The sequence below is a fragment of the Fusarium oxysporum genome, chromosome I (assembly GCF_013085055.1).
Source record: "Fusarium oxysporum Fo47 chromosome I, complete sequence".
Classification (NCBI taxonomy): domain Eukaryota; kingdom Fungi; phylum Ascomycota; class Sordariomycetes; order Hypocreales; family Nectriaceae; genus Fusarium; species Fusarium oxysporum.
Window position 1 is genome coordinate 946,284 of NC_072840.1, and position 24,562 is coordinate 970,845.

Sequence of the window (24,562 nt, forward strand, 5' to 3'; positions counted from 1 at the left end):
AATGTGAGTTGTGACACATGTGCAACCTGCTGTACGCTTTGACATACTTCTCTGGAGGACCAGGTTGGAAAGAGAAGAGTGAACGAGGCCAGCAACGTGAGTTGTACAACTTGTAACATAGGACATGCTAGAGCGTTGAGGCTGAGAAAAGGAACGGGAAGCAACATGAACTAATCCGAAACGAGGTTCGACTGTGGACGGTTTATGCTTGCTCTCAGGAGATTACACATTAGAGTATTTTGAGAAGCTAACTGTTGTATGGGTGTGCGCTTGCGGCAGATGTCTAACTAATCGGGTCTTGGAGTAGGTTGCAGCTGTTTATGATGGCCCGAAACTGTGCGTCCTGTCTAGCAAGTTCGTCATTTTGTTGAGCCTCTGGTGGATTTGTTACAGATGAAATTGCTGTCTCAAGAGTTTCCGATGGGAACCCGTTGGTCTCAAGCAGCTGATCAAGCTTTGTATGCTCCCCTAGATCCGTGGTAAGCTGGGCCGTAAAGTTGTACCGCTTTAGGCTCTGGTTTGGTTTCACAATGGATACCGTCTTTGTTGGTTGCTCAGTTGATAGCGGAGGTATGAAACACAGGTTGGTGACAGAAGCATTTAGATTCGCAACGTCTGTAGGATGGCCGTTTTCGGCCAGACTCCACCGTAGAATCTTGCCCTTGGTGTGTCCGGACAATATCGAAGTGCCGTCATATGTCAGAGCAAGGCATGATGGCTGTCCAACTTCTGGATCCGAAACAGCAAGCGGGGTATTGATTTGCACGACAATAGACGGCAGCTCTGTGCTGCGGGAACCAAGCAACGGCTTGTCGCCACCGAATAGCTCGACAAGGTAGACAGCACCGGCCTCAGAAGATACGAAGAGTGCCCTGGCACTTGGGTCCAGACGGGCGCAGAGAGGGAAGGCTGGGAAGAGCAGTGTACGGAGAAGCTGGCCGGTCTGGTAGTTCCAGATGATGCATGTCTTGTCCTTACTGGCGGACACGCATATGCTAGTTTCCGGGTTGGTACCAAGACCGACAGTTAGACTTGTGATAGCACCACGATGGTTGGAGAGGGTTAGATCAGGCTCTTGTTCCGCCTGAGCATCGAGCTCCAGGAGTCGTGATATTGACCAAACGTTAATGTTTGAGTCATCAGAACCGGATAGAATGTGATATGGCGTCACGGCCAAGCAAGAAACGGCTTGAACATGGCAAGGTGGTGTCGACACTAGCCGGCCTGTACACGTCTATATCACTTGTCAGTATTCACATTCGACGATAGTATCACGCGTATAAGGTAGCACTCGCAACGGCGTGAGTGAGACTGAACTAACCTCCCAGAGAAATAGTCTGCCCTCGGTAGAGCCCACGACTAACACTTGACCAGCAAGGGCCAAGCTGCGGATCCTCTCAGGGAACGGCACGAGAGCCTCCTGGTTGCCGCGTATACGCGAGTAGACGTGGACATGTGACTTTTGGTCTTGTGCCGCAAAGATATGAGACTCACTGACGGCTAGACCGTTGACAGGGGTAGAGCTCTTCTTGAAAGATGCCTTGATGGTGTGGGATGGTGTAAGGGAATGAGAGTAGATGCCAACGTCCTTGGAAATGGCTGTGTTGGCGGCGAGAGGAGGACCGCAGATGGTCGAAACGAACTCTTGGGTCAGCATTGTTTTGGCTGCCGTTGACGAAGGTCTTTTTCTGAGTTAATAAGATAGCTTTCACTGAAAGAGCTCTGTTGGGCTTTCAACTAAGGAATGTTGGCCCAAAGTCGTGGTAATGGTTGCAGGAAAGCGCCCGAGAAGTCGGGATCAGCCAATTCAAAAAGACAGTTGGTCCTAAACCCCGCAATGGACCATGCGTTCGGGAGACTGGAAGTGTCGTAGAACAAGCAAACAAAGATGGTGCTTGTGGTGATGTAGACTGAAGCGAAATAGCGAGCAAAACCAACAGGCACTTACAACTGCACCTAAAAATCTAGGTGGTGTTGTTTAGCTGACCAATCAGAGTTCTTCTTTACACTTTTTTTCAATGGCTTTTTTTTCTCTTCGTATTGTGAAGGGTCCAGGTTGGTCCAGGTACAGTTCTAGATCCAGGAACTTTTCAAGATGAGACTAAGACGAGACGCGATTTTGATGAAGGAGATCTAACGTCTCTGAAAAGACCGAAACAAAATTGCCGGGATCGTTGTAGAAAGAACTTTTCTTTGTCTTTGTTTGCTCAGTCGAAGCACAAGCTTTGACCCTTTCTTTCGTCTGCAGCCGCGAAGTTTTGATTGCTTTTTTGGTGGATCCCATCCGTTCTCTTTGCGCCAAATGCAGCCGCGGGCGGTGAGCGCCTGATTTGAGAGATTAGCGCGGTGGACAGTGCACGAGCCCCCTAGAAATGTCACCATGTATCCATAGTTCAGGTACCATCAACGATTGATAGATCCAATTCTCCGGCTTCAGCTTGAATGTTGGTAATATTGGCTGTAGCTTAAGTCGGAATCGATTAAAGATGTATTGAATTGTTGTGATTGAAGCTAGATCAAAGCCAGTTCACGAACAATTAGAGGTATTGACTTAGTTGAGCTCCACTGTCTGACCTGCCACCCACTAACTTACAGCTGTTTCCTCTGAATCTGCACTCAAGCTCTCCAAAACAGACCCTGTCTGCTTCAAACTTAATTGCTTTTTGCTTCTCGCATCATCATCGACCGTCTCTCCCTCAACGATTGACATCACTCCCTTGCTTACGGGTGCTCCACTCTAATTTCATGTCTTGCCGACCGTTACCACAGAGAATGGCTCTCTTTTCTTGTTCTTACTTCTCTTCTACTCGTTAAGAGTTAGCCTGCGGGCACTTATCACATACCAGACTAACCCCATTGTCAACAGGGTGATGTTTTCAGGTTTGATCATCAGATTGATATCAACAACACTTCGAGAGAGCCACATTTGCCTCGTTTGATCTCCTCCATGAGAACATATGGGCCAGATTTAAAGTGATATCACTTCTCACCCATCTCGGCACCTTTCGCTTCCAGCACGTGCAGACAGACGATAACCATGTGGTGACCGATAAGCGTACCGCATACACGCATACCTGACCCAGTTCTAATGATCTCCCTTACATCTGCGGACCAGGGACCCTCTCACACTACCCTGTCCTGTCAAGTCTGTCATAACCTGACCTGCTTGGGTTCTCCGCATCTCCATCGTTCCCCTGGCTATTTCTCATTATCATCTCCCTGCTTACAGATCCGAGTCTTCCCCGGTGCAATCGCGTATAAACGGCAGCTTAGAGGAGAGCTCTGCTCTATCTTGACCATTTTGGGGCCGAGACTTTACAATGGGGATCAGAGTTTAGCTTGCATACCAGTCTTTCGTTTCAGCCACGGTGCCATCACAACAATGCTGCTAAACTGGCCAAGGTGCTTACTGACTGACTATGATCGCGTCCGGTGATGCTTTGCGATCGGAGGAACAGATCTAATTATTCCCGGATCATGCACCAGTACTAACTCACCCGCCTCGAGGATCTACCTAATCATCTCACTGACGCAAAACTGCCTATCCCATGCCGTCGACGAGTTCAATGCCCAGCCGCTACTTGCGCCCTTGTTGATAATGTCTTGGCACACTGGAACACCATGTCCAGTGTTGCTTCCTTGTCTCGACGCTAAGTGGAATTCAGTTGTCTTTCCTTACTGATGGCAGCTTTAAGTGAAAGTTCTGTCTTGGCGGCGATTCAGCTTCCCCGGCCCTGCATAGTTGCCGTTCGCGGACAATCGCTCGCGGCATTTTCCCGCTTGAGCTTTTTGTGAGAGCCGTAGGCATGTTCGCGTTCTCCAAGTGGAGATGTGATGTGATATGTAGAGATGTCACAGCAGATTCCAGCAGCCTGCACCCCGAGATGGAGGTAACGATGCTCATGGGCAACACAGACAACTCCCTTGTCCTCCCTTGCGCTTCTTCCTTGGTTTCTTCGCCCAAGGATCAGCAGCTTCCAAACCTTGAGGTCGAAAAGAGTCAAGGCCCATTAGAGCCGCTGTGCTTGGTGGTGGTCTATACGAACCTGTCTTGGTTTGTCTCGATTTGTTTTGCTTTTTCGCGGCGCGACCATTGCCTCCCCGACAACGCCACTCAGATTCCCACCTCATTCCTGTCGTCAGGGCGTGGCCGTTAGTTACATTCATCTCTTCCGCTGCCAGTACCAGTGCCAACGCCAGCCCTGATGCCAGTATCACGTCCTTGGTTACCTGCTATGTGCAACTGCAACAGACCCCGCCCGCCCATTCTTTGACTTGTCCACTGCAGCCCAATTTCTTGCTTCCATCCCATGGCTGTCGACGTTTACAGTACGTACTTGTATATGGTCTCGTCGATCTAACCGACTAATAAGCCCCTGCCTCCCTCGATCGACGGTGTCTCGCCCTGCATGTCCACTTCTAGCCACTCTTATATCCACTATTCCCTGATGACTTGCGATTAAGTTCCAGTCCGAGTCAAATCATATAAGTGTCGTCGTGCCCTTTGAGTTCGCCCTCTTCTAAATGCCAAGGCAGTGAATCACGTTAATTCGTGGTCTGTTCTTGTTGTTGGGTCTTGTTCGTCCCTGCATCAGTCTCCATGTCTGTGCTTGCTCCTAGGATTCCAGTGGCTATATACTTATACAGACAAGATCCAAATTCACGCGAGGCTTCACCATCGCCCTCAGCATCATCTACTCCTTCGAAAAGACGTTCAGTCTCAAGTATGACAGGCTTGCTGCCGCTTGCATTACCAGCTCCCCGCTCAGAGACACCAAGTATTCTCGACGAAGAAGTCATTGACGACATGATGGATTGTTTTCCCGAGATGCTAGCCAGAGATCTGGAAAGATCGAGCTCAGTGTTCATGGCAAAGAACATGACTGCTGGTATGCCATCCGCTCCCGTGTGGTTTGCAGAGGACCAGGCCACTCGGGGCATAATGGGACCAAGTCGAATTATTACTTCCCCATATCAATCCGGATCCGTGCGAGTACAGAATTTAGGGTCGATAGAAGAGCGGCAGTCAATGGTGTCTTTTCTTGAACACCGTGGGCATGGTGCTGATGAAATTGAATCTGACGAGGAGTCCGAATCATCATCAGAGTCCTCTGAAGCCATTGAGGTACCTTCTATCAAGTTACGCGAGCAATCCATTGTCACAACAGCGACATCTCTCACATCAGCCAGTGGAAACCCACCATCGCCCAAAGATCTCTTGTCGCCCACGCGAGGACAAGAATACAGCTGGATTGATATTGATTCTGACGATGATGATGAGCCTGAGCCTCAATTTCGGGAGCAGTTGGCCACGCCAAAAGAGACAGCTGCTTTATCACCACGACCTCCTACACCACCAAACACCGAGCCTACCTTTGATATCACTGTCATGATGGAGGCGCCCAGACCTCGCCTTCACAGAGCCTGCTCTTGCATTGACGAGTCTCCCAAACTGAACAAACACAAAAGGCAATTCTCAGTCAAATCTATGGACGCGCCAACTATCCCCCCCCGAAAAACATCCCTCACAAGTGCGACAGATCCATTGGACACAACTCCTCGGATCGTAATACCCAGCTTTGATTCGCGGATAGGCCCGGACAGTCAAGGTTACACCAAGCAGTCACCCTCTTACACCCAGCGCTTTCGCGATGAGACCGACAACAACACAATCCTTCTCAAATCAGACTTTGGATCAATTGAGCTAGAAATCGAGGACGAAGACACATTCATGGATCACTATCCACCTCCCCCACCACTGTCACGACCTGACACAGTTTATATCGAACAAACTCCACCACCATCACCACTACCCACTGTCGAATCTTGGCTAGACGACTCCAATCCTCCATGTCTTCCTCAAATTCCCGTTGACGACTTGGCAAAGGCCGTGCCGCTGCCGCCTGATATTATCGAAACACTACGAGTGTCAATTGCTTGCTTCCCGGAAACAATGCTCTTGTCATCTAGCTTGACAACAGAAACAATTCGCGCCTACTCAAAGAAAGTTCGGCAACCGTCAGTCGACGTTTGGTCTGAGCCAGCTACCGACTCATCGACGCTGCACCCACGAAAGTCAATCTGGAAGAAGGTTGTCTCACATGGCCGCGACTCAACTAGCACCAGACGTCAGCGGTTACACTCGTATGATAACAACACACATTCGGGCGCCGCCGCATCTCCAGTGCCTTGGGCCCCGTTGCGACATGTGTTTTCCGGCTGCTCAGATTACATCTGTGATGCCTTGTATGCGCACATCGTCGCCTACAACTACGTTTCACGAGTTCCCCGCAACCAGCCAACAGGACAGCGAGCGTCGACCTCCGACTCGAAACAGCAGGGTGAGAATATTCCAAAGAAGGCTGCATCGCTTCTGGGCCTAGGCACACCTCAGGTCAACCCCTCACCTAGTGTTGGTCGATTCGCCAAGAAGTTCAGTGCTCCCCTGACAGTCATGGGATTCGGCAAGGAGGAAACATCTACAGCAACTGTCCAAGACAATGCGACACGAAACATCGAATCAGGTCTTCTTCGCTGTATCTCTAGGCTAGTGGCTACAGCCAGGATGATCTCTGAAGGAGGTGCTGGGGAGGAGAGATTAATGGACACGGAGCCGCCACAGGAGGTTGATATGATCTTCGTCAGGAGTATATGTGAGATCGTTAGACTATCAGAGGAGGCATCATGAAGCCTGGTCATTGAAGTAGCACAACCTCCGGGGCATTGACCCAAAGCGCTCTTTTCAGCAGCCTTTTTTTATGTTCATATATGGGAATGGTGTTAATGGTTGTATACCCTGATTGACAGGTTGGGACTTTTTACTTGGCCTGTGGACCAACGAACTCGAGATAATGCAGTCACGTCGACTCTGAATTGAAACATTACACTACAGTCTTACTTAGTACTCCTCTGCTATTGTCAGCTAAGTGACGTCTGACTGTTTCAGCCCTTTCACCAACACTTTCCTAGAAACCCAGTTCCCCGTCTAACGTTGCACCGAGTCCATGCATACTGCTCGCCAAGACCGTCATCCCAGACCAAGGGATAAGAGGCTTGAAGCTATCGAGGACAACAAACTTGGGGGATAATGAGGCTTTCGAACTACCAACAAAACTACTCTAACGTTTTTAAAGTTCCCCGTACGGGCGCAGGTCCCTGATTATCTGAAGGGGGAGTTTATTCAGGCTGAGCTATGGCGTTTTAGATCGTAGAGCCAGATGGTTCCCGGAGCTAATAGTCTTACTAGGGGGAGCTATACTATCTTAGCTCGGATCGAAAAACTCATGGTAGTATTTCAGCTTCTCGGGTCCGAGGCTTGCCGTGATTTGTAATGCATGTCATGAGACGACGCCAAGAGATCTAGGGATTGTGTGTGAGACACATGCCCGAAGTATGTATTTGTGTTTATTGTCGGAGACCTTTTTCTAAATCACGGACTATGGCTAATTCACCGATCATACAGCTAACGGTCCTTTGTCGTCGCCAAAAAGCTCATCGTGCCACTTCACAGCGTGACCTGGCTTCTGGCACACGGCGTCCCAGTCTATAGGTGTAAAGTTTGGCTTCTTGGGAGAGAACACGCGGGCTTTGCGCAGCTTATCTTCTTGCGGCGATTTATACGCGATCTTATCTCCGTTATGATCGATCTCTGCGAGTGTGGGAGGTGAGGAGGTTGGTTGGAGACGTCGGGTGATGAGATGGCGGAGGTGAGGATAGTACCACATCTTGTGCCACCAGTTCTTGAGTCTGAAACCTTTAAGCCCGTTTATGTAGGCGTTGTGATGGATTGCGATTGGTATTGTGCCGAAGAAGAAGTCTGTGTAGAGGGGGATTGTACCCCAGTTTGTTGAAGATAGGAGTTTGTCTTTTATGTTGCGTAGTTCGGATGGTATGCCGTGAATGCGAATATCCCCTGGAACACCAGCTTTTTGAGATTCTTCGCGGATGTTGGTCTCGTTTGAGAGATTGACGAAGTAGCCGTCTTCTTCGGAGGAACATGTTGGTGGTGCCGTGGTGAAGTTGTAGTCTAGACCAATACCAAACTCGAATCGTTTTCCAAGGAGGGCGACATCTGCGATATCACGAACTGTACGATCAAGTGAATTTCTGTCGCTGAAAGCAGCAGAGCCGTTCCATGATGATCCAAGATGTCTCATCCACTCGCGCCAAATCTCCTGGTCTCCGATAACCTCACCAATAAGCGCCTGGTCACTCCAAAGTTGACGACCTTTCATGGCCACTGTATCGATCTTTTCTTTGGATCTTTTTAGAGCATCTCTCAATCCTCCCATAGAACCCATGATAAGACCGCTGTTCACACATCGGGGTCGAACCTTTTTGTACTTGCGCGCTGGATCGAAAGACCATGGGACTTTATCTGTGTCTTCTCCATACATGTCCTTCGGCATGGGCGATTTAGGCCAGTGCTCATAGTGAGGATCAGACCCGGAGTAAGAATCCGGAAAACAATCTTTTGCTGTAGTGACGATTATGTCCTGCCGGGGTGGTGATATAGGAGAGTCAGTGCTAATACCAAGATCTTTCCACTGTTTGCGTATCCTTGCATCTGCTTCACTGTTAAGACGATGATATCGTTCTAGCAGAACAGAAGGTGGAAGTTGAAACCACATATCATACGCATCTACCAACACCGCAACATCATCCTCTCCTACATCGTCGCTTTTTGATTCGAGGAGTGTTTCGATTGCCCCTAGAAGACTTTCGAGCTTGGCAATGTGACTACCTGCAAAGTGCCATGCAGGCCGATTGTATTCACGGTTCCAGTTCAGGAGAATGGGCATTGGATAACCCATCACGACGGCGGACATGATGGTTTTGCAGAGATTGATGTGTGGTGAGTCTGCGGGCATGAAGAGACGCATACGACGGGATGTGCTTGGTTTGGAAGATCTTTGAGGGACTGCAAGAGCCTTTAACTCATTGGTTGTGAGAGTTGATGAGCCATGATGACCGGGAAGAATGTGATTCAGTGGTTGAGAAAACTGGCTATGTTAGTTGCGTTGGAGATGATGAAGCTTATTTGACTTACAAGTCCCGTATATGTTATCCATGAGACAAGGATGAATGCGAGGGTGATGACTATCCACCTAAAGCTTTTCAGATATCGCGGGATGAGCCATGATGGCTTCAACTGAGCCAGAAATGGTCGAGCTGACTGGGCAGACGGAAACGATGCATCTTCAGGGTCAGCATTTGGGGCTCTTCTCATCCTGGAGGACGAGCGATGTGATATTGAAGACGAGGCCATTACAGATCACCTTGGTCATGTTGATGGGAGTGCTATAATCATCTTCGACAATCGGATATGGAATATTATGAGATCCTCGTGATCCATGATGATTATCTTAGCTCCTTCTAGTCCTTTTCTTAAATCTCCTCATGATACTGTAGTTGTCTATCATGACTCTCGCCTCCAAATAATCCATCATGAACCCACTATTCACCGCAGATCTTTAGCGTTCAATCAATACGCTACAGCCAATCACTCGACATCGTGCCCTTGAAAACAGCCCCACGTGGTCCAACAAGAGGCTCTACATCAGCTTCCTCTTCCATCCAATCTTTGTACGTCATTTTACGCTGGTGATGAATTGATTCGTAACAAGATGCTCTATATTAATCCGATACCTTAACCAGCTTAAGGTAGGGTATTAGAGACATGTCGTCAGTTGGTTCTCTCGTATTTATCCGCGGTGTTTTGGGCTCCGTAAACCGTATTCGGCCAGAGGGTTAAATAAGCTTACATTGCATTTATTGATTTCAGGCTGCTTAAAGTATTGGTTGATTTGTTCATTGTTGAAAAGCCTCTTTTTTGCTTCACTTTTTTTTATTCTGACTCTTTCCTGGAGGATTTGAGGTGATGGGGTTCAATACGGATGCTCAGAAGAGCTCGAGGTTGAGTGTTACGATGCTAACGTACCTCGGTTTTGCGATTCTCGGTAATTTGACTATTGCGTGTCTTCACATGAAGTCTCAACTGACCACTCTCAGGCCTCGTGAATGCGATTGTGCCATTCATCGTGCACTCAGCAAATTATCTCATCATTCCATATCCGCGATGGATCGTTCTTCTCATCGAGACTCTTCCAGCTTTGGCGACGAAGCTTCTTATGCCCCATATTCTTCATCGTGTTCCCTACTGGATGCGTCCTCTCACTATTGGAGCAGGCTGGATCATCGTGGCCATCGTCACAAATGTTACGCCGCCTAATATTGCACCACCACTTCGAATCTTGACATCAGTTCTGGGATCGATATCCGCTGCTGCAATGGAAGTTTCATTTCTGGGAATGCTGCGATACTACGGCCGTGTTGGACTCGCAGGATGGGGCGCTGGTGTTGGAGCCGGGGCTGTGTTCTGCGCAATCTTGCCATTTGTTCTAACAGTCTGGCTGGAGTCCTTTTTACGGGACTTTATTGACTGCATTTATGCACTCACGGGTGCTATGCTTGTGGCATTCTTTGTCATTCTGCCAGGAGCACCTGTCAACTATCCTCATGCGCAACAGGAAGCGTCAAAGGTGGACGTTGAGGATGCTTTTCTGCTCGCCCAGGATCCAGTTGAGCAGCTCTCACGTATGCTCAGCACTAGAAACCGACTCAACCTTACTAAAGCCATGATTCGACCATTCATGATGCCTTTGTTTGGGGCATTTGCTATTCAGGCTTTGGCGTACCCAGGCATCTCTCGAGCTTTGCCTCTTCCAACATCGTACACGTCGTTCTTCTCTTACTTCACCACTTACGGCCTCGCTTTCCAGCTCGGCAACTTTATCTCCCGCACTCATACTCTACTCCTCCGACCCACTAGTACCAAAGCCGCCTTTACAGTTATCGGAGCTTCGACATTCATCTTGCTCGCCAACTCGATCTTCCTAATCTTCTCAACCGAAGTCTTTGTGGGATTGCTGGCTTTCGGGGCCGGTCTTGGCGGAGGAGCAGTATATATGGCTATTTTGGACCGAGTGCTGCAAGACAAATCCTTCGAGTCGGGAATCAATTTGGAGTTCGGACTTCAGGTGGTGGGAGCTGGTGAGACTGCCGGTGTTATTATCGGTGGGTTGCTGGGCGTGATGCTCGAGAGTTTGATGTGTGGAGGCACATTTACGACCACAAAAAGATGGTGCCACACAAGTCATTGATGAATATGGATACAGATGATAAACACGGCCTGGATAGTAAGATTTATGATTAAATGAACAATTGAATTCCATTAAGATTACACCCGACTTACAGCCATCACGAGCTAGGGCTCAATAGGCTGAGGTCATATCCATCTAATCACGCATTCATATTCTATAATCTCAAAAACAATGTTCACTGGTTAGATAGAATTTCATGGCATATACTGTTCGTTTTGTTCAAGTAGAGCATTCTTGAACCTCATTCGTCAGCTTCACCTATACCCATGAGGGGGCTAGCCATAAGCACAGCCACCTCACTATGTCCCAGGCTTCAGCTTTAACCATCAACTCTTATACCGGCTCATCAATCCCCTTCGACTTACATAACATAAAACTGCTTATCTCATGACACTCGTTCATTTCCATTGGTCTTTAACCCAACCATCACTTCCTTTGTCAACTGACGTTCCTCGCCATCATGATGAAACGGAGGACTCACAACAAGTCTCGGCACGGCTGTCGAAACTGCAAAAAGCGCCATGTTAAGGTACAACTATTAAACCATATCTCATAACATATCACTAATTCCTTCAGTGTGACGAAGGAGGACCTCCCTGCACCAACTGTCTAGCCCGCAATCTCGAAGGCTGCTCATATCTCACCGAGCCACCAACCCAGCTCCCAGCAACAGAGACCAGACGCAAAATAGAGCTTGAACTGATGCACCGCTGGACATCATCAAGCTACAAGAGTCTGGCTAGTATTCCAGAAGATAACCAATGGCTACAAGAAGACATGGCTCGCTGGGCTCTTAAGCATGAGTATCTCCTACAGGGCATGTTTGCCTTCTCAGCTCTCGAAGTCGCGCTCTGCGGGGGTGCTGTAGTTGTTGAAGAAGACTATGACACATATTATGCCAAGTTGGCGGTGGAGTACTACGATAAAGCAAGTCGTTCGTTCAGAGCACAGCTTGAGAACGTCAACTCTGAGAATGCCCAGAAGATCTTCATGTTCTCATTCCTTGCTGTGGCTGTTAACATGGCTCTCGGCCAATGCAGTGCTTTCGAAGAGCTTCACGAGGGTGTTTTAGAACGCATGGTGACATTGTGGGAGCTTCTCATGGGAAATGCCTCTATCGCCAATCAGCACTTCGACGCTTTGATATCAGGAGCTTTATCGCGATCTACAGAGGCTTTAATGTTAAGAACACAACTTCAGACTGAGACACCCACATCGTTGAGCAAGGAAACCGAGGAAGCTCTAGAGAGTCTAAGCACTATCATCAACAAAGCCTGCGAAACACCCTCTGGTTCAACTCCAAACGACCAGTCCGAAGCCAGTGTACGGATCAGCTCATACCGCACCAGCTTCTCCGCCATACAAACGTGTTTCGTACAAGACTCCAAAGACATCTTCAAGGGCATGGCGATAGGATTTCCTGCACTCGCAGGACGAGACTTTGGGTTGGCGCTCAGGAGCTCAGATCCAATGGCTTTACTTCTGATGGTATTCTGGGGAGTGCAGCTTGACACGTTAGGCAAGATCGCTTGGTGGGTTGGCACCTTTGGCAAGAAGATGGTGGACGAAGTCTCAGAGATGCTGTGGGAACCTGATCCCGAGTTTGAGGTTATGGATATGTCTGAATGGAGAGAGTGTATTACTTGGGCTAGGGCAGAAGTTGGGTTGGCGCCCATTGTCGGGGCTACAGAAGAGCCATGATGTATGGCTGCATTTTGTACAAAATGTGTAGAACTATTCGGCATGACGGACTCACCACTTATTCGGCTTGTTTGTAGGCCATGCAGATACCCAACTCAGTTTAATATATTTTTATGTGATTGAGCGGCGTTCAGATCTAAAGCAGTATTACAGCATAAGTAATTGGTCTCAGATAATCCAAGCTTGCGCTGTTTCCTGTCTCTTTTCTGGTGCTTATATGGCCCTCCCTTAATCAAATCGGCAATAAGTGCCTGGTATCTTAGTCTATTTTCCCCTTATTCCTTACCCCATCGTGAGGTCTCGTCGCCCTCCTTCCACTCGCGTTCGACGTATCCAAGCTCCTTCTTGACCTTCTCTACAGTCTCCTTGTCGCCCGTGTTCTTTCCAATGTTGTCACTATAATCGATTAGTCAAGACTATCGTCAGTCTTGATACGAAGCACTCACCTGATCTTGACAGCCGGGCGGCCTGCCGCTGAGCTGATCTTGATGACAATGTTCAAAGGCACAGATTTGGTGCCAGTCTTGAGATGCACAAAGTCGTTGGTAAGGTACGTTCCCACACCAAATGTTGGCTGGAAGCCAAGGTCCTCGGCAATCTTCTTATACTCGAGACACCTCTCGATGTTCAGTGAGTCAGAGAAAACAATGAGCTTCTTGTCAGTGATACCCTGCTTGTCGTAGAACTCTCTCATCCACTTAGTGTATTCTGCAGGGTCGCCAGAATCTTGACGAATACCAGCAAAGGTCTCTGCGTATGTCTTCATGGTTCCGTCAGCCTTCTTGAAGGTCTCTGCTGGGAAGCCACCCTCGATAGGTTGCACAGGCTGAGTGAAAGCTCGCAGAAACTCTTGAGTTCCGAAAGTGTCGGTCAAAGCAATACCGAGCTTGTTGCCGAAACAAGCTACCCAGTGTCGCAGTGCAACCTCGGTGGCTGACTTGTAGTCACCGATAATAGCGGCAACACCCATGAACCACTCATGAGCAACAGTTCCTACAGGTGGGATGTTGAAGCGCATAGCCAGATGGACGTTACTGGTTCCAGATAGCTTGCCAGGGAATCCCTTCTTCTCAGCTTCCTTGGAAGCTTGCACCAATCCTCGGAACACAAGGGCCTGGGTGTGGTAGTCGCGACGTCTTCTTGTGCCGAATTCGGATGTGATGCATCCTGCCTCCAACAGCTTGAGTCCCTTCTCGAATGCTTGCTTTTCTTGGCCCTCATAGTTCCAGTCTGTGTCCATGAACTTGAAGTACGCCTCGGATGTCAGCGCAAGCATGGGAATTTCGTAGAGAATTGTGTCGACCCAAGTGCCCTTGATTTGAATATCAACGTCGCCAACAATCGAGTCATCTCCATTATCCTCGCCGACAGGAGTGAAGGTAGCGACAACTTGTTCTCGGGGGCTAAGGCGGAACTCCTTGAGGAAGTTGAGGTAGTCGTCAGAGAGGTAGTCGCAGTGCTTCTTGAGGAAAAGGTATTCATCGGTAGAAAGAGAAATGTTTCCAAGCTCTGTCCATCAAGGTTAGTCTGGGATTTGGAGGTGAGATCACCAAAAACCGCGTTTCTTACTTCGAATTTGCTCTTCGAGCCACTTGAAGGCGGTTCGCGACAGCTTCTTGTCTGGAGTTCGGTTGGTGTAGGCGTATGTCACAGGTACATCTTTGAAGAACTTGAAGACGGCACATTGCATCGTCAACTTGTACAGATCAGTGTCGAGGAAGGAGATGACGCCCTCTGGGAAGGGTGAGGAGCTATTGAAATCCATGATGGGGTTTTGTAGGTGTTGTTATGACAAAGTCGAACTCGGGAGAGAAATTCTTTCCCTTTTATAGTTGGGGGCTTATAAAGCTTGGAGAACAGAGTTCGGGAATGCGGAAGTAAATCGAGGAAATCGTGGATAACGCGGCTCGGAAGAACGTGGATTAAGGACGACGAGGATACTGAAAAGACAGGACCATATACGACTTCAGTGTTGTCGTTGAGCTATAGGTTATGACGTTTGCGAATTTGCGACGTTCCGTTGAGTCATGAGAAGAGATCTAAAACCGACGAAAATGTGACGCATTCAGAAGAGATCTAGAATAGCACGAACGAACCCGCAGAAGAAGGGAAGCAGAGGGGCACGCTCTGAGGGAAGGTGAGGGGTTGGTCGCGGCTGCCATAGTGGATTATGGAGGGGCACTAAGAGCGCTATGACCACACCTTATTTTTCTTTCCAAAGAAAAAAATTTGGTCGAGTTCGCGAGGCTAACATTTTTCTTCCTGAACTGGATCTCTACGCCTGGCTACGCGGCGTCAGGTTAACGTATCTATTTCTCTTTGCGCAACAATCCCGAACCGATTCTCGTATCTCAGTGAGTTAATACCTAATTTCGAATCACCGCGCGACCGAGGACTCTTTTCAGAGTCCCGAAACCGCCGTTACAATGGATATTCATCGATGTCGATTCGTTCCATACAAACCTTCAGCCATCAACGCCATTGCCTTCTCACACCCCAAGACGCGCTCGGCAGTACAGGCTAATCTTGCGCGACTCGCTATTGGACGAGCTAACGGCGACATCGAAATCTGGAACCCTACGAATGGCTCTTGGAACCAGGAGCTCATCATTCCAGGCGGTAAAGACCGAAGCGTCGATGGACTTGTCTGGGTCAACGAGCCTGACCAGGACCTTGGCGATGGACGCGTTGTCGCTGGAAAGTCCCGTCTGTTCAGCATAGGTTATACTTCCACAGTCACCGAATGGGATCTTGAGACAGGAAGGCCAAAGAGACACGCCAGCGGTCAACATGGTGATATCTGGTGCATGGCTGCTCAACCTGCTGGATCCGACAAGGTCACACTCGGCGCCGACTCTCAAGATCCCACCAAGCTTATCGCTGGTACAATCGATGGCGAGCTTGTCATGTACTCCATCGAGGACGATGATCTGCGATTCCAGCGAGTTATCCTACGATCGCCTACCAAGAAGGCTCAGATGGTCAGCATTACCTTCCAGTCGCGCAGGGTCGCCATCGTCGGCTGCTCCGATAGCACAATTCGAGCGTACGATATCGCAAATGGCCACATGCTGCGTAGGATGACACTGGGCTCCGATCTCGTTGGTGGCTCCAAAGACATCATTGTGTGGTCCGTCAAATGTCTGCCAAACGGTAACATTGTCTCAGGCGATTCAACTGGCCAGGTTTGCATCTGGGATGGCAAGACATATACACAATCACAACGCATTCAGAGCCACAAGCAAGATGTCTTGAGTCTTGCTACAAGTGCTGATGGTACAGCTATCCTTAGCGGAGGCATGGACCGACGAACAATCCTTTACAAGCAAAACAGTGGTGCTGGATCAAGATGGGCCAAGGTTTGGGGGCGAAGGTACCACGACCATGATGTCAAGTCTATGGCATCTTTTGAGAGTGGTAGAATCAGTGTTATTGTCTCAGGAGGTAAGACAAGCCGTCTCTTGTCGCTAAACTCTGGCTAACTCGGATACAGGACCTGATGCTAACCCCGTTGTGGTTCCCCTAAAGGAGATGGGACGTGAAAACCACCGCATGATGCCCAGCTTGCCTCAACAGGCTCCTCTATTGAGTGCACCCAAGGCTCGATTCGTTGTCAGTTGGTGGGACAGGGAGGTTCACATCTGGCTTCTCCGAAAATCAGCCAACGACATGTTCAACAGCGCAGGCGAAGAAGTTGACATCAACCAGAACCGCAAACTTATCAAGACTATCGTCGTCAAGGGTGATTCGAATATTACTTCAGCAACTATCGATGATGAGGGTTCACTTCTGATTGTTTCTACTGCTATCGACGTCAAAGCTTTCAGATTAGAACACCAAGATCCTATCAAACCTTCGGACGTCAAGGTCTCCTCTTCTGAGCTCCCCTCGAAGCTTGCAGGTGTGGGAGCCATTAAAGTGCAGCTTTCACCTAACGCACAATGGCTCTGCGCGATTCAGGAAGGCTCTCGCGTTGTCATGGGCGCACTCGACCCCGTCAGCCCCAGAACATCTCTCATCTTCTCACCGCGCGTACAAAGACTCACACGCTTACGACGACAAACTCCACGCTATATCCTCAATGGAGGTCTTGGCAGTTACGACAGGACCATTACACAGATCGCTTTCTCTCCAGACTCCAAGATGCTCGCTACATCTGACATCGCAGGCTACATCGACACCTGGATTCTGAGCGATGGTGAGAAGACCAAGCCAGAGGATGACGCGTCTTCCTCAAGTGAGAGTGACTCTTCAGACGAAGAAGAGGAGCAGTCATCGCAGAACATTGAGAAGTGGGTTCGTAACCCTAGTGCTAAACTACTACCCAAACTTCCTTCTGCAGCTACGGTTCTGTCCTTCTCAGCCGATGTCCCTCGGACCAAGATCTCTCCTAGAGCTTCGCCTGATGGAATAAATGGCTCATCCGATCATGTGGACGACTACACCCTCCTCGCGATCACCTCGTCGTGGAACCTGCTTACCTTCCACCCTCTCCAAGGTTCTCTCACCCCCTGGTCTCGACGTCATGCCCGAAAGGACCTACCCGCTCCCGTGCAGGATCTCCTCGACCTCGCCAAGGGTGTCTTCTGGCAAGGCTCTCGTGCTTGGATCTACGGCGTGTCGTTCCTCCTCATGCTCGACTTGGCTCAAGACCTTCCCAAGCCTGTAGATGGCGAGATTAGTGAATCCACTACTTCAGGCAAGCAGAGCCTTAAGCGCAAGAGAACAGGTCCATCAACCGGAGCAGGAGGCAGAATGGAGGTAGGTGCCATCGCACCCTCGCAAGTTCGCAAGCATACAGCTGGTCAGTGGGAGGACATCGATATGGAGGATGCCCCCCGACCCGAGGACGCCAATAGCGACGATGAAGCGGATCAGCCTGAAGGTGAACTCGCCCAGCTACGGAACCGTCGTGAAGTGGGCAAAGATCTCGAGGTTGCCGAGACTGGCGGTGAACGCAAGAGCTGGTGGATGACTTTCAAGTACAGACCCATCTTCGGCGTCGTCCCTCTCAGCACCGCAGGCCAGCCTCTCGAGATTGCCCTGGTGGAGAGACCAACATGGGATGTGGACATGCCCGAGAGCTACTTCAGCGTTGAGCAGTGGAGGAAGTAATGGAGTACGAAAAATGTAGATATACGGCGTGGGTGATAAGTTCATGGATCGTAGAGAGCCATGTTGAGCATAGTTGCAAGGGTGATGGTTGTCAAAAGGGTCTGGACTCAAAAAGCATGGTCCTAGTTTGTAGATTTGGATGTTTAAACTGGCTACGTAGACTAGCATACGGGCTATCGAATCAAAATTTTGGGATATCGGGTTTCTACTGCATACGTGTACCCATGTCTGGGTTGTGACCATGAAAAGATTTTGTCATTCAACGACATCACTCCTCGGGAGCTACCGTATCATCAATGGGTAGCGTCTGGGGTTTGAGGTCCCTGCTTCTGTCGTCCAGTCTCTGTTTCAAAAGGCTGAACATGTCTCGCATATAGGAGCGCTATGGATCAGACGAAGTCATACCTGAATCAAGTCACGAGAACACTTACAAGACGAGTGATTTCTACTAACAAACTAGAATTCTAGACTTACACGACCAGAAGCAAGGGTCCGAATCAAGAAATAAGATCCCGCGGGTTTATAGACTAGACTGTTGCACAACTTACCGAAATAGTCTAAATATTATGAACGAGGCCCCATTGCTCGCCCGTAGAACGCGCGTCCTGGGCATCAGGAGGACCAAGACCGCTAGCCTGACCAATTCGAGCCTGTTGCCGGAATAGCCTCATGTAAGAGAGACCATGTCAAGCCTTTCAAGGCATGTGTAAGTGTGTCAAAGTGGGTGGAGGGATCCATCCGTGAAGTGGCAGATAGATGAGATGACAGGATGGTTCATGACATGGTTTCCGAGGCTTCGATGGTGAAGTGTATCCCAAGATCCCTGAATCCTCAATTCATGAGAAACCCACACGACTCATACTTCTGATGAATCACTGGCTGCTTGATTGTAATTATGGGTAGTTCTCAAGGGATACGTATCGACAACGGGTAATCCCCAGTTGTGGCTTCGTCATGCTTAAGTATTGAGTTACCGAGAAGAGAAAGAACTTGGAAACCACGTCAAATCTAAGTTGATCCCAGGGAAGATCCGAGTGAGTTGCCAATGAAATTGTCGAACAAACGATGACTGGTTGACATCAAGAACGGCATCTGGACGTTGAAGCGGTTTGGCAATCAGCTTGGACCACAGTTGAGGTCATCCGGACGTCTATTTCAAGACTCTATGAGGGCGTACGTAGCACAGACTTCCCGGTAGCAAATTCTTAGCTTCGTAATCTGATCTGGTCGTTGACTTAGCCACATCTCTTGATATATCTCTTGTCCTCTTGGCAATGCTTATCAAACAATCCGTGTAAATCAATTTTCAAAATGAGAAAAACATCAAACATTCGCAAAACACCAAAAGTGCCTTTGGGGGATTGTTGAATCAGGAGGTGGCAATTGAAGAAGATCGCGTTGCGTATACTCTCTGATAGAGTTGAGATATTGGTGTTTGCATGTACGCAAGCAAGCCAAAGTCAAGATGACGCGGCCTTTGGCGGTGTCTTAGACCACACCCCCCGGTCGTAAGCGCAACAAGATCGGCAGACCACAACTGAGAATGATTGGCTGTACATCACTGAGCCTGAAGATGCAACTCGATTGACGATTGGGTGTCTTTTTCGGGCGACAGTGTGACACTGCTAAAATTCGATGTGGGAAACGGTGAGTAAATCATAACTCGACGTTAGGTAATTGAGAAAACGGACAGAGTCGAATTCGGCTCCGATTCGACCCCTGTGACTGAGTTTTGACGCGACGCTCAGAGAACGTTCCCGCTGCCAAGAAGCTCTAAAGACGCAGGGCTAATTCCGTTCAGTGGTAACGTTGCCAGGTAAGCAAATAGTTGTCCCTCGAGTGTGCGTTCTCTCTGTGAGCGCCTGTCAAATGGGATGATGGGATTGGACGAGGCCGCTTTTCCAGGGGCAGGCGCACGCGATGCAGACGCCAAAGCCAGTTAAGCTTCTTTCCAAGCCCGCCTACTGAGCTGTATCAAGATGACCAAGATGGTTTGTCTGTATGATTTGTGGTTATGGTTTGATATTGATGTGCCTAGAGCTGTGCCATACAAGCAAGGCGTAAGGCAGATAATTTGACTCAAGATCGACGAGTATCAGGTAGAAGCATGTTGCAGATCGCTGTGGAGTACTGAGTACTTAGCATCTTGCTTTCTGTTGTCTCTTTCGATACTGGACAGATTGTCATCCCCATCGGCCATGTGGAATAGCTTCACTTGTGAACCACATAAAATTTGCGAATATTGGGTATCGCATCTCGGAAAATAAGGTCTTCGTGTTTATCTGATATGTACGGAGTAGGTACCCATGTCCTCATAGGGAAATCATTGAAACAGAACCAAACTTTCTGGTGGGTTGTGATGCAAGTTCATGGAGGCAGTGGAATTACAAGGGACAAGAGGCCGCGAGTCCAAGTGGATCTAGTGGAACTGGAAATAGCGAGCACCGCCACTGGATAGATGTCTCTGTGGCTAGTGAAATCCTAGATATAGAGGCCAACACAGAATGCCTCAGAGGCCTACAATTAAAACAATAAGCGCGGATAGTTACTATGTCTCGTCGACTATCTGGGATAAATATTGCTGCGCACGCCTTGTCCTACGTGTTGCGAAAAAGGATTGCGGGCAGCGTGGCTCAGTATGGGCTGTGCCACGATACTATTTCTTCGGGCGCCTTTTTAGAGGACCTCACCACTGCCTCGTCATCGCCCACCAAGACGAGGGGCATGTTCCCAGCAAAGTACCGATACTTGCTAGTCCAGGGCCCCAGGGTCGAGTGACTCGCAGAAAACTGTAGCGGTCTTTGGCAGCCTCGAGAGGTTTCTGTGCTAGAATTTGTGCCATATTGCAATGGAGGAACAAATAAATGAAACAGTACTCAATATTTGATATTCCATTTGGCAAGTCTGTGATTGCACAATGAAGCATCTACTAGAGCTGATCACAAGTTTAGGTGTTTTTATTCAAAATTTAGAGTAGTCTACGCGGATATTACAACCCATGTCGAATTAGTGACTGCTCACTCGAAAGACTTGAATTGACTCCATCTTTACAGCGGGCGATCGTTTTTGTCGCGACTCCGCGACGTTTTCCCCGCGCTTATCATCTGCTGGGTTCAGTTAGAGGCTTCACATTGCCACATCCACGCACAGATAGAGATTGTCGTTCCTTTCCCATTATTCTCATACAGATTCCCATAATTTATCGAAATATTTTATCGCCTCTTGCAGTTCTTTTCTCCATCTGACCTTATCAAAAAGAACATGTAGTACAAACAAATGCTGACGCTTGCTAATTCGCTGATGACGAGGATCTAGGCCAGGCGCCACTTCGCTTTTCGGTGTTCCCTAGGTCGACGTACGTACGCACGCAATTCAAAGTGTATCACTCACTAGAAAAGGACTACGTACACTTGCCCTGGCCTGCTGAGACTGGCCCTCTAGGTTCGCCTCTTGATGATGAAGCTGTTGCGTAGACTTGAGAATAGTTGACCCGTTCTCGTTCAATTTGCGTATAGTGTTACATGTTCGGGAGGCTCATTTAATTGTTCACGATAGCGACACGCATCAATATTCGTAGGCTTCAGAGGCCCTAATATTAAATAACAATCGGAGCCTGCAAGCACTGAATATCCATCCAATTCATCACAGACCAATCATTTCAGCCATTATAAGGCTCAGTGGGCGTTTTCTCAGTTCCCTGAGCACTTGAACAAGAGTACGAGGCAGCTGTACCGGTACATGTCCCTGCGCCCAGCGGCCCCCACCTGGAGCAACAGTCGGCTCCCTCATTGGCCTGGCGCTCACTGCTGACGCGTAAACTGCCATCGTAGGCTCTGGCCCAGAGTGGGCAAGAACGAACGAGACGCACACCCTCCCGAGACACCCCGTCCCTTTCCCTTTATTCCCCTGGTCCACCCTCGATTCTCATCGCCGCCTGCTCCTGCCTCTCCTCTTTTGTGCTGTCTGTCTCTCTTACCTGCCTGCAGTGGTCAGCCATTCGCAAGCCGTCAACTCCTCTCCTTTAACCCTTCACTCACGGCGACGACGAACAAAAGAAGCGATTCAACTTGTTTCTACGACGAAAGAGTATTCGACGATACTCACGACGATTGAAAAAACAAACGATTCTGGCTACCTTAGTCATCAGCTAGTCAGAGCAAGCGACACTTCCCGCGGCAACAGTCCGTTGGTCATTCTGAGGACCAAAAGGATTCATCTGGACAACGCGTGTACCGTGGCAATTAGGCCTACCATCACGCACCTCTCGTTTCTGACGACGACAATTTACGATCAATATTACGACGACATATCTCACTCCGAGGTTTCTTGGGCCTCGTAAATAGCAACAATTGAGCCATCAACTACCTAGCCCGGCCACGTATCTGGGCAACGACATATACTGAAACACCTATCCTCAACATCTTCATCGACGAACTATCCACTTACAAAATCACATATTAGCAACTATGGCGGGCCAACGTACGCCTGCGGGCGAGTATGGCGAGGAATGGGCCCGAGACCTTCGGGTCCAATTCGAAGGCTTGTTGCGTGACAAGCGTATGAATGATCTCCGTGCCTCATCGCGACAAGGCTCTCCGAGCTTGGGAGAGCAGTCTCCCCGTATGCGAAGCTCTCCGTTCCCCAGCGATAGCCGACCCTCGACATCCCAAGGACCTGGTCTTCCCTCTTACTCCGCCCTGCGACATCTCCCCAAGATCCCTACACCTCCCGCCGCGGGTGATCGCGATTCTCAAAAATTCAGAAACCTCCTCATCAGCTTATCGTTAACACCAACCAAATATGAGAACCCCGGTCTGTTGGACGAGGCATTGCAAACCATCCCATTAGATCGTATCTATGGCGAGGCTGAGGAAGAGACTCAGGTCTTACAAGCTCAGGCTGAGAGTATGGGTGATGGACGACGACCCGAATGGGGTTACCAAGACTGTGTCATCCGGGCATTATTAAGGTATGTCATTTTCCATCCGATCTCGTTTGGATGGATTGACTAACACAGTTGATAGATGGTTTAAGCGATCGTTCTTTAGCTGGGTCAATAACCCACCCTGCCCCGTCTGCTTATCTCCCACCATCGCCCGAGGCATGACTGCTCCTTCACCTGAAGAGAGTGCTTGCGGCGCCCTCCGTGTCGAACTGTATCAATGCTCTGCTCAACATTGCGGTGCTTTCGAGCGCTTCCCTCGTTACGGTGATGTCTGGCGGTTATTACAAACCCGACGAGGACGTGTTGGCGAATGGGCCAACTGCTTTAGCATGCTTTGCCGAGCTGTTGGAGGCCGTGTTCGCTGGGTCTGGAACGCTGAGGACCATGTTTGGACTGAGGTGTATTCAGACCACCAAAAGCGATGGGTTCATGTGGATGCTTGTGAGGAAGCATGGGATAACCCTCGCCTCTATGCTGAGGGTTGGGGCAAGAAGATGTCCTACTGCATTGCATTCTCCATTGATGGCGCTACTGATGTCACTCGACGATACGTGCGCAAGAACCAGCATGCTGCTGAGCGTAACCGATGCCCTGAAGAGGTTCTTCTCTATGTTATGCAAGAGATTAAGAACATGCGCCGATCCAACATGAACAAGGACGAGCGATTCCGATTGGAGAAGGAAGACAGCCGGGAAGACAACGAACTCCGAGGCTACGTTGTGGCCTCAATTGCACAGGCCGTAACTGACTTGGTTCCTGGATCCCCTGGCGGATCAAACCACACTGGCGCAAGCGGAAGCGATACCAAGTTGCCTGCTGAGCAACCTGGTCGACAAACTGGCTCTACAGAATGGTTGACTGCCCAGCAGCAACAATCTGGTCGATATCAACAGCCTCGCGATCCCAGCCACCGACGCCCATTGCCTTGAAAGCCGCGCGCATGTATCTTGCGACACTTTCATAGGCATCGCGTCGGAGTTGCGTGAACGTTGACGCTTCTTGATGACAATCATAGCCATATCATATCACCACCCGGGCTAAACACAATAATACCCGCGCCCGTGGTTTAGTACGATGAACAACCGATACCTCGATGACAGTACCACGGCCCTCAACCATACGACCTCCATGATACTATCACTTCGATGACCTTACGGCCACACACAATTATTCCCTTCATGTCTAATACTATACACCTTTGACAGCCATAGCATAGACTCGGCGTTGAACCATTTCAAAGCGGCTGCCGTCTTTGCGGCACAGCCTGTACCTACTACATCAACCTGCCTTTCGATTTCTTTTGTTATTTTTCTATGTATAGGGGGCGTATTACGGCGGGGCATCTATGCTCCCTCAGGAGAGCAGGGGCGGGTTTAGTCCCTTGTTTCGGGGCGTTTGGCTATGTTTCTTTTTGGGCTATCATGAGCGGTATGAAGCCAGTCAAAAGAGATGGATCAGTGGATGAAGAAGATAGGATAAATCAATGCCAAAGTGCAGTTCCTTTCTAAGTTGATGTCTTTGTTGAATTGTGAAGTTTGTAAATTGCATGCCAATGCACAGTGACTGAAGTTATATGCAATAATCCCATCGAAAGAACCACCCCTCAACTCTCTACGACTATATTGAATGAACTCAATTG

At 49.1% G+C, this 24,562-nt stretch overlaps 8 protein-coding genes across 8 annotated transcripts; 5 read left to right on the top strand and 3 right to left on the bottom strand.

Annotated features, from left to right (window-relative positions):
• Nucleotides 1-241: 241 nt before the first annotated feature.
• FOBCDRAFT_519 (WD40-repeat-containing domain protein) lies at nucleotides 242-1,703 on the bottom strand. Its single transcript, XM_031180680.3, has 2 exons — nucleotides 1,322-1,703; nucleotides 242-1,234 (listed from the first exon to the last, which is right to left on the bottom strand). The coding sequence occupies exons 1-2, from the start codon at nucleotides 1,655-1,657 to the stop codon at nucleotides 284-286; spliced, it is 1,287 nt and encodes a 428-aa protein (XP_031041448.2). The 5' UTR covers nucleotides 1,658-1,703; the 3' UTR covers nucleotides 242-283.
• Nucleotides 1,704-4,526: 2,823 nt separating this feature from the next.
• On the top strand, nucleotides 4,527-6,917 carry FOBCDRAFT_210160 (uncharacterized protein). Its single transcript, XM_054702671.2, has one exon. It carries the CDS (start codon nucleotides 4,601-4,603, stop codon nucleotides 6,686-6,688), a length of 2,088 nt encoding a protein of 695 aa, XP_054558646.2. The 5' UTR covers nucleotides 4,527-4,600; the 3' UTR covers nucleotides 6,689-6,917.
• Nucleotides 6,918-7,226: 309 nt separating this feature from the next.
• On the bottom strand, nucleotides 7,227-9,268 carry FOBCDRAFT_246489 (uncharacterized protein; the record flags this gene model as incomplete). Its single annotated transcript, XM_059610785.1, has 3 exons — nucleotides 7,227-8,743; nucleotides 8,777-9,002; nucleotides 9,050-9,268. 3 exons carry the CDS (start codon nucleotides 9,266-9,268, stop codon nucleotides 7,455-7,457), a joined length of 1,734 nt encoding a protein of 577 aa, XP_059463770.1. The 3' UTR covers nucleotides 7,227-7,454.
• Nucleotides 9,269-9,610: 342 nt separating this feature from the next.
• FOBCDRAFT_210166 (batten's disease protein Cln3) lies at nucleotides 9,611-11,242 on the top strand. Its single transcript, XM_031180685.3, has 2 exons — nucleotides 9,611-9,959; nucleotides 10,012-11,242. Exons 1-2 carry the CDS (start codon nucleotides 9,881-9,883, stop codon nucleotides 11,160-11,162), a joined length of 1,230 nt encoding a protein of 409 aa, XP_031041453.2. The 5' UTR covers nucleotides 9,611-9,880; the 3' UTR covers nucleotides 11,163-11,242.
• A 380-nt stretch (nucleotides 11,243-11,622) lies between these two features.
• On the top strand, nucleotides 11,623-12,863 carry FOBCDRAFT_194362 (uncharacterized protein; the record flags this gene model as incomplete). The annotated part of the gene is made up of 2 exons (XM_031180686.2): nucleotides 11,623-11,691; nucleotides 11,739-12,863. The coding sequence occupies 2 exons, from the start codon at nucleotides 11,623-11,625 to the stop codon at nucleotides 12,861-12,863; spliced, it is 1,194 nt and encodes a 397-aa protein (XP_031041454.2).
• Nucleotides 12,864-12,964: 101 nt separating this feature from the next.
• Nucleotides 12,965-14,949, bottom strand: FOBCDRAFT_529 (Quinolinate phosphoribosyl transferase). The gene is made up of 3 exons (XM_031180687.3): nucleotides 14,433-14,949; nucleotides 13,310-14,372; nucleotides 12,965-13,259 (listed from the first exon to the last, which is right to left on the bottom strand). Exons 1-3 carry the CDS (start codon nucleotides 14,626-14,628, stop codon nucleotides 13,139-13,141), a joined length of 1,380 nt encoding a protein of 459 aa, XP_031041455.2. The 5' UTR covers nucleotides 14,629-14,949; the 3' UTR covers nucleotides 12,965-13,138.
• A 182-nt stretch (nucleotides 14,950-15,131) lies between these two features.
• On the top strand, nucleotides 15,132-18,212 carry FOBCDRAFT_313465 (quinon protein alcohol dehydrogenase-like superfamily). The gene is made up of 2 exons (XM_031180688.3): nucleotides 15,132-16,307; nucleotides 16,357-18,212. The coding sequence occupies exons 1-2, from the start codon at nucleotides 15,290-15,292 to the stop codon at nucleotides 17,976-17,978; spliced, it is 2,640 nt and encodes an 879-aa protein (XP_031041456.2). The 5' UTR covers nucleotides 15,132-15,289; the 3' UTR covers nucleotides 17,979-18,212.
• A 4,056-nt stretch (nucleotides 18,213-22,268) lies between these two features.
• Nucleotides 22,269-24,044, top strand: FOBCDRAFT_548 (uncharacterized protein). Its single transcript, XM_031180690.3, has 2 exons — nucleotides 22,269-22,947; nucleotides 23,003-24,044. The coding sequence occupies exons 1-2, from the start codon at nucleotides 22,445-22,447 to the stop codon at nucleotides 23,850-23,852; spliced, it is 1,353 nt and encodes a 450-aa protein (XP_031041458.2). The 5' UTR covers nucleotides 22,269-22,444; the 3' UTR covers nucleotides 23,853-24,044.
• Nucleotides 24,045-24,562: the final 518 nt, after the last annotated feature.